This window comes from Fukomys damarensis, unplaced genomic scaffold (genome assembly GCF_012274545.1).
Source record: "Fukomys damarensis isolate Sample0158 unplaced genomic scaffold, DMR_v1.0_HiC HiC_scaffold_19, whole genome shotgun sequence".
Taxonomy (NCBI): Eukaryota; Metazoa; Chordata; class Mammalia; order Rodentia; family Bathyergidae; genus Fukomys; species Fukomys damarensis.
In genome coordinates this window covers 65,322,406-65,333,990 of record NW_022900931.1, presented here as the reverse complement: position 1 = coordinate 65,333,990, position 11,585 = coordinate 65,322,406, and the positions used below count along the sequence as shown (strand labels likewise).

Genomic DNA, 11,585 nt, shown 5'->3' with positions numbered 1-11,585 from the left:
GTGTATCTGTATCTATCAATTTTTTTTTTTTTTTGGCTCAGGGGTGTTTTACTATAAAAATTTAGTACTCTTATACATGAGCTAGTATGAACTTAAAATTCATCACACATTTACTTCATATTTTAGCTTGACCTTCTAGTAAATCTTTAGCTTCACTGATTTTGGCTGCTGTATAAGTAGATCCTCCTTTATCTGGATGATTAACAGAGTAATTCATCAGTAGCATCTCTTATTTTTCCTTTATTGGCAGTAGGGCCTATACCTAGTATTAATGCTGCTGTTCTTGTCATTTTAGGTTCAAACCCACCTCTATAATAGCCACCACTGAAAGCAGATTTTGGTAGGCTCTGAAAAACTTGTTTTACTTGAGGCTCCATATGCTTCATGGCTTGTTAAACACAACAGCAAATCCTGCAGCAGCAATGGTCAGTCCAACTGCTACCACTGTACTGAGCATGTTTCAGTCCAGCTCTCTGCCTTCACTGGGAGCGTAGTTCATCCCAGTCCAAGGCCGTGGCCACCAACTCAAACTGGTCTATATTTAACCCTCAAACTCTCCAAACAAACAAACAAAAAAAGAATGAGAAAGTTTAGTCCCCATAGTCTGCCTTTCTGTTCTTAGGGTAAGGGGCCCTCTCCTCCTCCTCCCCTTTGGGAATGCTGCTGGAACAGGGTGGGGACACCACAGACTACAGAACAGACATTCAGGAGAGCCAGGAACTGCCTCACTTGCCAGTTTCTCTCTGGAGCTTCCTGCCAGACCAACAACAGAATTCTATACTCAGAGATATGCTGAGGCCAAGAAAGGCAAAGTCTACAGCTAGCATGAGCCAAGGGGTCAGGAGAACACGCGGAGAGAGGCCACAGTTCAACAGTCTGGTGCTGGTCCCACTTCACTGAGTACCTCCAGCTCACTGCCAAGAGTACTGGGTGGGTGAGGTCTAGGGGATGCCTTAGGTAAAGAGAGAGAACAAACAGGAATGTGCACTGATGCTTCAGAATGGGAAAGCTCAATGTGGAACTTGACTTTCCCCAGCCTAGGAATGCATACTTAAAGTTAGAATTCCTTTGAACTCCAAAGAAGCGTCACCTATTCTTTTTTCTACACCCACACCTGGCCCAAGCACTCCCCACAAAAAAGGAAAAGTGGTTGCTAAAGGAAAATATATAAATTGCACCGTGTTGTCTGCCCCTTTAGAGGGAGCATTTACATAACTGTGGCTGTCTAAGGAACAGTTTACCATAATGACTCTGATACAGAGGGCACGGAGGATCCTGTACTGCAGTAGCAGCTATTCCAGCTACCAAGGTAAACTATCAGTCAGGACTTCTCAAAGCAGGCTTGCTTTCTCACTAGTGTAAGAAGGGTTTTTCTCTTTTCCTTTCTGACTCTTACTGATGTTAAATTTATCCCCTAGGGAAGGTTCTGACTGCTTAGTTATAAACCTAAAACTGTAAAAGGTTATTATAAGCCAACATGACCAACACATGCAGACTATACTCAGATTCAATGTAATTGTTTTATGTGTTCTACATGTTTTCCTGTCTACCTGTTAACCTGTTTTAATAACTGTTTAAAATATGTGTAGCTGCTTCATCAGCAATTTTTTTTTTAGCTCATATCAGTTTTATTTTTACTCTTGTGAACTTCTAGCTCTTTTGGGGTTTTCTGTGGAAAACTAGTTGTATAGGTCTTGCAGGGGTAGCCAAACTCACTTAAAACATTACTGGATGAGAGCTGATAGGTACCAGGCTTACAGAGGACTTGCAAATAAAGTTTGGTAACATAAAGATTACATGTGATTTAGGTTAATATGGATGTTTCTGTGCTAACTTTCAGGTATATATTAGCCTCCAAAATTTCCACTTAAGCTGGCTTATAGTAGACAGACCCTCATGGTACTGGCCCAAATACTTCTTGTTCACATGGCTTACCAGTAGGCTAATTTAAAATGGTTGGTAAGAGTAAAGATATCTTTAAATCCCTGGCCCTAAAGTGCTCTTGATTAAACTTACAAAACTAGATTAAAAACCAAAGGCTCTATATTTTATTAAGATTCGTTTTGTTTTCCTTTGTTAGGCTTTCAGTTACCAAAAACTGAGTTTTAAGAGTTAAGTATTATTTAAGTGTTATCTTGTAAAATGGTTTCAATAATCAGTTAGTGATTGCTTAAATAAACAACTATTATACTAGTTTATGGCAGAACTAATATATACATGGAACTAAATATCTATATCTAGTTATATTGTCTTTAGATATAGATATCTAGATATATCTAAAAACAAAATACACTGTAAATCTAAGCTTTAAAGTTACGTTTATTGGGCCAAGGATGTAGCTTAGTGGCGCTGCACCTGCTTGGCAAATGCAAGATCCTGAGTTCGATTCCTGTTGGGGGGGTCCAAATAGCTCTGTGACAACAGTTATCTCCAACCTCATGGTATACTAAATACATTTGTGTTTCTCAAATGTACGGGCCTTCTAAGATACAGAACTGAAAAAAAAAAATCATACTGGAGATTTTCAGTCTAAAGTTGTTTGATAGGAAACCTTTTTAGGCTCAAATAACTGGCCTTCCCTTACTTGTGAGAAAATATGCAGGCCAATCGAACATGAGACAGCCAGTACTATCATTTTTCGGGCTTATGTTTATGTCACTGTTATATAGTTATGTTACAACAGTTACATGTACCTAAACACTACACAGTCCAGACAATGTCACTCTAATGACTAAAGAGTAAGCATTAATAACCTATAAAGTGCATCTGTAATCAAGTACATTCTACTTAAAAGACACTTTATTAAAAGATAACAAATTTAAGTAGGTCATTTAATATCTTAAGATTAGATTAAGGTACGCAATTGGTAAAACAGAGATTTAAAATTATTTCAGAGATGGTAATAAAAACCCAATGGTTCTAATAAAATATCATAATTGTCATCTAAAATGCTATGTGGCTGGGCACAGTGGTGCATGCCTGTAATCCTAGCACTCAAGAGGTTGAGGCAGGAGGATTGCCGTGAGTTTGAGGCAGCCTGAACTACACATCAAGATCCTTAAAAAAAAAAAAAAAAGTTATGTCTGCTCTTGGTTTCATAATTTCTCTGTAACTGTTATGTTAAAAATTCTTTTCTTTGGGGGTACCGGGGATCAAACTCAGGACCTTGTGCTTGCAAGATAGGCAGTGGAACCCGACCCTATCTGTTAATATTCTATAGAAATTTGATTTCTAAGACAACCATGACTGGTAAAAGAATAATAGTTCTCTGGCCATACTACATTTCAAAGTACTCAATATCCATGCAGTTAAACCTACTGCTCCCACTTCAGTAGTGGTGCCACTGATCTTTTGAGTGTTCAACATCAGGTTTAAGATCAAAGGTAAAAAATATAACTGGGCTAAGAAGTGATAGGAGATGCCTTTTAAGAAAGGTTTCACCTCCAAAATAAAAGGAAATGTCAGCCCTGCAGTGGCAGCACCTGGTACCCTGCCAGGTGAATTGACACCGAGGCAGTAAGTGCCAAAGACGGCCAGGACCACCTTGAGGGAGGACTGGACACTCTGGATCTCCTCAAGTCTTGCCACAGGATGGTATGTAAGTCTCACAGAGTCTCTGGAACCAGCTGCCAAGTGGGAACACAGTGAGTTGGGTCAGGAGTGTGGAACCAGCCAGACTGAGAGAAATTCTTGGTTCTCCTAAAGGTGAAGTGGTAGGAAACAAAGAGATGGCTGTGTGTGGCGGCACACAACTGTATTCCTAATACTCCAGGAAACTCAGGCAGGAGGATTACAAACCCAATCCCAGCAAAACCTTGCCCAAACAAACAAACAAACACAAACAAACAAAAGCTGTGAGGTAGGGGGAAATGGAGGAAGAACCTACAGATCAGAGACAGAAAAAACATTTAAAAATAGAGACAACTGGGATGCACGTTTGGGTGACTAAACTATTAAAACACACGCAAGGAAGGGGTAACTATAAAAGATGACTTATAGGAGACAGAGTTGAGATGGGTTCTATCAAGAGCTCCTGGGTGATAAGGTCCTCAGGCTGGAGCCAGGTGGTGTTTTCCTCCATTAATCCATGCGTGTGTGTGCTTTATATTTTACAATAAAATTTTGGACTTTTTGTTTCTTTACATAAACATGCTAAACAGGATCCTCCTCTGGCTGCTGTGCAAAAAGAGAGAGGATGGGAAGAGCTGATGTTGGGAAACAGGGAAAAGCCCAAAGCAATAATCTGAGTAAGTGGTGGTAGCAGGAGTTGGGCGAGGTGGCAAGTGATGACATTCCATACCTTTTTTGTCATTCCATACATTCTGATGAGGGTACCAACATTTCCTTACCAAGGTTTCCTTACATAAAATGCAGGGTATGGAGCCAGGGATTTAGCCTAGTGGTTCCCCTCATCCCCCCTCCCAATGTAGAGTGTGAGGACAGAGAGGAACCCAGCATTCCTCTAAGTTTTTAATCTAAGCAACCACAAGGGCAGAATTGCCACTTGCTATGAGGTGGCAGTAGTCTGACTTTGGTTTGGGACTTGGAGCCTGAGATTGCCTTTAACACGATGCTTCCATCTCCAAAGGACAACCCATCTAATCTGGAAACCCAAGAGTGTTACTTTACATGACAAAGAGAAACAGCCGTGAAGAGGTAAAAATCTGCGAGGAGGGAGGTGATCCTGGATTACCTGAGGGGACTCTCCTAGTCATTACACAGAGCCTAATAAGGAGTGAAGGAGGCACAGGAAGGAGGTGATGAGATGACTCATGCTGCCAGGAGCCAAGGAAGGCAGGAGCCTCAAAGCTGAAGTGGCAAGGAATAGATTCTTTCCTGGGGCTTCAAAAAGGGATCAGCTGACCCATCTTGGCTTTAACCCCAAAAGACTGGAGTCTGGGGGCTTTTCTGTGGTTGTTGTTGTTGTTGTTTTTTAAGACAGGGTCTTACTATGCAGCCCAGGCTGGCCTAAAACTTGTGGCGATCCTCCTGCCTCAGCCTCCCAAGTGCTGGGATTACAGGAGTATACCACCATGCCCAGCTGGGCTTTGACCTCAAGAACTATAAGAAGGGCTGGGGATTTAGCTCAGTGGCACTGTGCCTGCCTCGCAAGTGCAAAGCCCTGTATTCGATCCCTGGTACTGAGGGGGCAGGGGAGGGAAAGAACTATAAGAGAAAAAATATGCATTGCTTTCCACCCACCAAGTTTTCAGTGATTTATCACAGCAGTTTCAAGCCACTAACACAGATATCCAAGGCTGATGCCAAAGGAGGTGGGTAGCCAACACGAGGGAGTCAAGTTTCTATCCATGGCAGATTCTCTCTCAACTCCAAACTCTCAACAGCCTCTCTGTTCTATTCAGATTAAGGGAGTCCACAGTGGTCTAAAAGGCCCGGAGGATCTGGCCCTACCCCGCAGGCCTCAGCTGTTCCACTCTCCTGGTGTCACTGTCCAGACACTTCAGCTCCTTTGCTCTTCCTGGAACCACTCACCTGAGATTTCCTCAGAGCCTGAACGTTTCCCTCAGTTCTCTACTCAGATGTCTTGTTTTCTGGAAGGCCCTTTCTCACCCCTCTATACACTGGCAAACCTGCCCTGGCCCTTTCTATTTCTTCCCCTGCTTTGTTTTCTCTATGGTTTGCTTTTTTTCTCTCTCTCTATGTCTATAGTTCTTAATAGCACCTGCATTCTGCACAATTTACTTGCAGAACTTATCGTCTGTTAGGGGTTTGACCATGGCCCTCATTGAAGTCCCAAGCCCTAGGCCCTCAGAAGACAACCTTCTTTGGGAAGAGGATTTTAAAAAAAAGAAAGACAGCCTTCACAGAGGTGACTGAGTTCAGATGAGGTCAGTAGAGTGGTCCCTAATCAAACACAACTGATGTCCCTAAAAAAGGGAAAGGGTCAGGCTGAGAACAGTGGCACATGTCTGTAACCCTAGCACTCAGAGGGCTAGGCAGGATCACTGAAGTCAAGGCCAGACTGAATGGAGTAGTGAGACCCTATCTAAAGAAAAAAAAAGGAGAGCTAGGGATTTACCTCAGTTGTGCCAGCGCTTGCCTCGCAAGCTGAAGGTCTCCAGGCAGGGAATAGATTCTCCCTCACAGCCCTAAGAAGGAAACAACCCTACCAACACCTTGATCTTGGACTTCGAGCTCCCAGACCCATGAGACAGTAAATTTGTGTTATTCAAGCCACCCAATTGGAGGTCCTTTATTTTTTATTTTTGTTTTTGTACTGGGGATTGAACTCAGGACCTTACACTTGGGAGGCAGGTGGTAGAACCACTGAGCTAAATCCCCGGCTGAAGGTCCTTTGGTTTAGCAGCCCTAGCAAACTAATACACTGTCACCATACCTGCAATACTGTGAGTTTCGTGAGGGCAGGGACCACATCAGTTAGATCCTTAGCATAGAATAAGGCTCACACAGTAGGCACACTTTTTTTTTTTGGTACCAGGGATTGAATCCAGGACCTTACACTTGCGAGGCAGGTGTTGGAACCACTGAGCTAAATCCCCAGCCCCATCACTTAATAGTTATTAAATAAGGCAAGGACATACACAGTCTTACAACCTGTTCCTTGAGAGGAGTTAACTGAGGATGGAGCCAATTCTAAGTGGTGTGAAGAAATGGGGATGATAAACTGAGTCCTGGTCACTGAGGCAGATGCAACCAACTCGTCTCTGGACATCTGATCAAGTGATCAATACACATAGTCTCTAGCACTTTAAGCCAGCTTGCACTAGAATTTCTGTTATCTGTAGCTGAAATTCCTCCTACTTATACCCTGTCCAGAGGGATGAGTTAAAAGATTTTTTTTCGGGGTGGGGGGTCAGATCACGGAAGGCCTTAAGGAGTTTCCCTGCACTATGACTATGAGACCATGTCGGACAGGGACCCTGGGAACTACAAGAAGTCAGAAAGACAGAAACAAAGACTGAGGGAGCCACAGGAGGATTTTATACAAGGAGAGTGACAAACCAGGGCAAACATTTCTCCTATATGCCTAACCCTACAGTGGGAGCTAGAGGCACGGTCACGTGTCAGATCTGGTCCTTGTCCTTGAGGAACTGTCTGATGGGCATTAAGTACAAACAGGCATGGTTGTGACAGAGGGAGGCAATGGGGCCAGGGGAGAGAGAAAAGAAGTTGCCTTGGAACTAAGGCATGTTCCTTGTAGGGCAAGACAATGAATTGGATCATTAAGGGAACAGCAAGACAGAGAGAGGTTTTCATGCATTCATTCACTGAACACCTCAGGGGACTTGCTCTATTCTCTGCCTGTGCTGGACCCTGGCAACCCAGATGAATCTCAATCACTTCCTGTCACGGAGCAGGATGTAATCTAACATATGGGCAGGGAAAACCACAGCTAAGTGAAACTGGGTTGAAGTGGAGACAGTGGACAGTGGTAGGGAGGGACCAGAGTAGGGGATGAGCTGACTGAGTCACAGGGAGCCGGAGGGGACCAAGCTGGGTCTCGAGGACTGTGTAAGACATCACCTTAGAGAAGGGCAGTAAGACATTCTAGCAGAGGATACAGCTAGGCCAAGACAGGAAGCCTGGAAAGTACAATGTAACATTTTCCACCAGGCCAATAAGAGAGAAACCATTATTTGGACAAATGGCTAAAAGATGCTGGAGAAGCGGGCAGAACCCAGCTTGGGAAAGAATGGTCCAAGAAACCTGCATTTTATCCTGCAAGCAATGGGGGTTCCAGAAGGATACTAAGCACGATAATGACAGCATGAGAGCTTTACCTTTAAAAGACTGCCTGGAGCCATTAGGGTTTAAGTAAGAAGTGTCTCCCCCCAGGGATTTATACTTGAGGGCTTGATCCCCAGTGCACAATGTTCAGAGAGGTGGGGTCGAGAGAGGTGACCGGATCACGAGGGCACGGACCTCATCATAGGATTAATTCACTGATGAGTTCACAGCTGTGGGTTACTAGGAGGTGGTGCGCAGCTGGAGGAAGCAGGTTGCTGGGGACATGAATGGTGCCTTTGAGGGGTACTGCTCATTCCCTGCCCCTCTACACTAGATTGTTCCCTTCTGCCTGGCTTCCGGGCTACAAAAAGGTGAGTAGTTCTGTTCCATCACATCCTCTCTACTATGATTTATGTCTCACTTCAGGCCCAGAAGCAAAGGAAACAAGCACACATGGAATGAAATCTCTGAAACTCAGTCAAAATAAACCTTTCTCATGGTGGCACATGCCTGTAGTTCCAGTACTCAGGAGGCTGAGGCAGGAGGATCCACTGTGAATTCTAGGCCAGCCTGTGCTACACAGAGGGTTCAAGGCCAGCCTGAACTACATAGGGAGACTCTACCCCAAAAAACAAAAACCAGAATAATACCAAAATAAACCTTTTTCTTTCAAGTTTTTCTCAGGACTTTGGTCACAGTGATGAAAGCTGATGAACACAGAGGTTGCCATGGTATGGTGAGCTCAGGACAAAGGAAGGCTGGTTTTCCTTTGGTGGTGATCAGTTAAGACAGAGGGACCTTCAACTCACCTCCATCATAGTTGCCTGGGCCCAGTGCTATTTTTAAGCTCCTCCTCCTTCTCTTCCACGTTCCTGGCTGGTAGAGCTGCAGGAAAGGAGTTGTGAAAATGTCTTTCTTCCTCCTGTAGCTGACTCCCTGTCCATGCTGGATGAGCCCCCAAACTGTCCAGAAGTAGGAAGACAAATTCCAACCTGAGTTTCCCTGTAGGAACCGCAACAATTGTATTTACTGAAACTACTCCAGCCTCCCATTTCCATTTTGTTTTAGAATATACAAAGTAACTGAACAACTAACTGCTCTTAGCACTAACTGAATACGCATTTGGGAGATATAGTAATGAAAGTCTATAGCTTTATTGGGGTCTTTGATTTTGCTCACTGCCTTATCTTAGCACAGTACCTACAGTGGGTGCCTATAAAGTACTTGTTGACAGAACAAACGTGTCTCTGTCAGTCAGGTTTGGATATCAAATTTAGAAAAAATATATTTCATTCTCAGAGTTCCCTAGATTTTTATTTATTGAGATTTTTACACGTGGTTGACTATAACAGATGTTAACATTTACTGAACCATGTGTTTCCTCACACAATAGAGATTAAGCCTCAACTAACAAGTATAATGCAGTTGACAGACATTTTACTTGGCCCACGTAGTGCTGGCACATAAAACATCATGAAATAATATTTTTAAAATTATGAAAAAATTTAATAAGCAGTCCCACACTTGAAAATTGAGATCTCATCTAAACCAGCTTCTGAAACACCCTAGGATGATGCTGGAGAATTTATGTCACTCATGGTGCAGCCAGCTGTTTATCACTGAAAGCTCTAAAAGGTTCACCATCACTGTGCTAGGATTTGGCAACAATAGGTCTGCATTCCTGCAAACTGAGTTCACTGGAGCTGGAGATGGGCCGCTCAGATGGGCCAAGGGCTCCTCAGCCCTCACTCTGGCTGGTTCCCTATCTTATATGCCTGGCCCTTACAGACACCCAAGTTTGAGATCTCTGTCTGTAGTTTCCAAATCACATTTTGTCCCTATTTCATGCACCCTCATGATATAGGAAATGAAACATGAAAATATTGTATCTCCCAACATGTTAGATGTCTGACATGCTGAGTCCGTAGTCTCTAAAAATTGAAGAATGAACTGTAGAATTAAAAATTGAAGAATTGTAGAACATGGGAGGTAAAAAGTAGGAAAATATTTATTGAGAGGATAGCTCCTGAGCGGCAGGAGACCAGAATGGAAAACTGGGGACCCCACTTTACAGGCAAGTTTTATAGAGCAAAAGCCACATGGGTACAATGTGGGTTACCGCTATAATTAGCTAATAAGGCTACAAGCACAGTTACATAATAATAATCCAATGAGGAAACAAGGTGCATAACAAGTGTGCATGAAAAGAACAGAAATTTCCCTAAAATATGATAGGTCTAGAGGTCTTGGACACCCACTGGAGTGACTGATGTCTATCTAGACTTCATAAGGCCCAGTGTTTGTCTTTTGAGGAAGTATGCAGGCCTGGACTCCAACAGATGTGTCTCTGGCCATAGTTGTGATGTTTTACCTCTGTTCTGACTCTTGAGGGCCTCGCCTATAATATCTGACTGCGTGTAATATTTCTACCTGACTTAGCTGTCCATAACACTCAGATCTGGGAGGAAGAGATGGGGGAAGAGGGGAGGGGATCCTCACCTGAAGCCACCATCACCAAACTTGTCAGACTGACTTAAGCCAAGCAATAAGCTTCAAAAACCTGGGGCTCTAGAGTCTTGTCACTTCTCAGTGCGTGACTATGGTCAGATAATTTATCCTCTCTGAGCCCGAGTTTCTACATGTGCAAACGGGGACAAATACAACTGAACAGATGCACAGTCCTTTTGCTACAGTTCCAAAAAGCAAAAGGATCTGAAAACCAGAATTGTAGAGGCTACGTGCAGACTTTAGTATTCACACCTTTTCCCACAGAAATATTTGATGACCAAGAATTGCCCTAGCTTCCTCTGGAAGGGGCGGGGATCTTAATTACAAAATATGCACCAAATTCTTTCTAAAATCTGAAAAATTCCAATCCTCGAGACGATCCTGGTGCCAAGGACAAAGTATAAGACCCAGGAACTGCATTTAGGTCTCAATACTGGTATGAGGTTAATGGCAAAGATTCGGGAAGGGCAAGGCTCCTGGCGGGCAGAAGGCGCTCAAATAAATGTATTTAAATACTTCGTCCTCAAGAACTCTAATTCTTAGCGGGTTATCTCAACACTCAGGATTGAGGCTCAGACTTAAGGATCGCCGCCGAGAGTTCAAGACCACCCTGGACTTACACAGTGAGACCTCGCCTCTGAAAGGTGGGGACGGGGGCGTGTTTTCCCTTTGGGATCCTGCCGAGATCTGTCGACTTCAGATAACTCATTCTTCTGCCTGTCTCCTCAACCAAAAATAGGATAAAACAGCACCACTCCTCTCCGGTATGCCCGTGAGGACTGGAAACCGCATTAATAAAGAAAGCCAAGCTCTGAGCAAGGGTTCCTGCTTCCGTTAGCCGAAGTCGCGCCATTGGATTCCGTCACTCCTCGAAAAGGACCGAGCCCGCAAGCCTCTAAGGTTTTGGGGACCCCAGCCACCGCGCGCCATCGTACCTCGACACTACCGTCCGTCGGGTTAATAGACGTTGTCCGGGGGGGGGGAGAACAGGAGACAGAACAAGTCACGCGCGCCTCCTCACAGCAGTTTCCGGCGCCCAGCGAAGCGCCTGGAGCTTCTTTACCCAGGACCCTCCGCGCCAAGCAGCCGGACTCTATTTCCCGGAAGGCTGTGCGGGCGCCCATAGCTGTGGGTTCCACCCTCTTCTTCGTCCTTACAGGCCCAGCTGAGTACTCTGGGAAATAGGATCGATAAAGAGAGCGAGGTGTAGTCAGGGTTTTGTAGTTAAACTTTTACCCTGTTAAAGGACCTTAACCCTCTCCTGCCTTCCCTGAATTTTTCCACTTCTAAAGAGACAACAGAGCGATCCCATGGAGACGCGTAGAGGAAGTGGAAACTCTTGAAACGACGCGCGAAATAGGGGGGGA

At 44.2% G+C, this 11,585-nt stretch overlaps 1 protein-coding gene and 1 pseudogene across 9 annotated transcripts in view; both read right to left on the bottom strand.

Annotated features, from left to right (window-relative positions):
* Znf473 (zinc finger protein 473) overlaps positions 1-11,456 on the bottom strand; it is a 33,322-nt gene extending 21,866 nt beyond the window's left edge. For 6 of the 9 annotated variants that reach the window (XM_033765904.1, XM_033765903.1, XM_010640676.3 and 3 more), the window contains exons 1-2: positions 11,154-11,456; positions 8,520-8,712 (exon numbers count right to left, since the gene is read on the bottom strand). In XM_033765904.1, coding sequence (XP_033621795.1) covers positions 8,520-8,528 — 9 coding nt within the window. In that variant the 5' untranslated portion in view covers positions 8,529-8,712; positions 11,154-11,456. The remainder of the gene's footprint in view (positions 1-8,519; positions 8,713-11,153) is intronic. The other 3 variants (XM_033765906.1, XM_033765905.1, XM_033765907.1) reach the window with 3 other exon arrangements.
* Positions 41-420, bottom strand: LOC104873818 (annotated as a pseudogene).
* Positions 11,457-11,585: the final 129 nt, after the last annotated feature.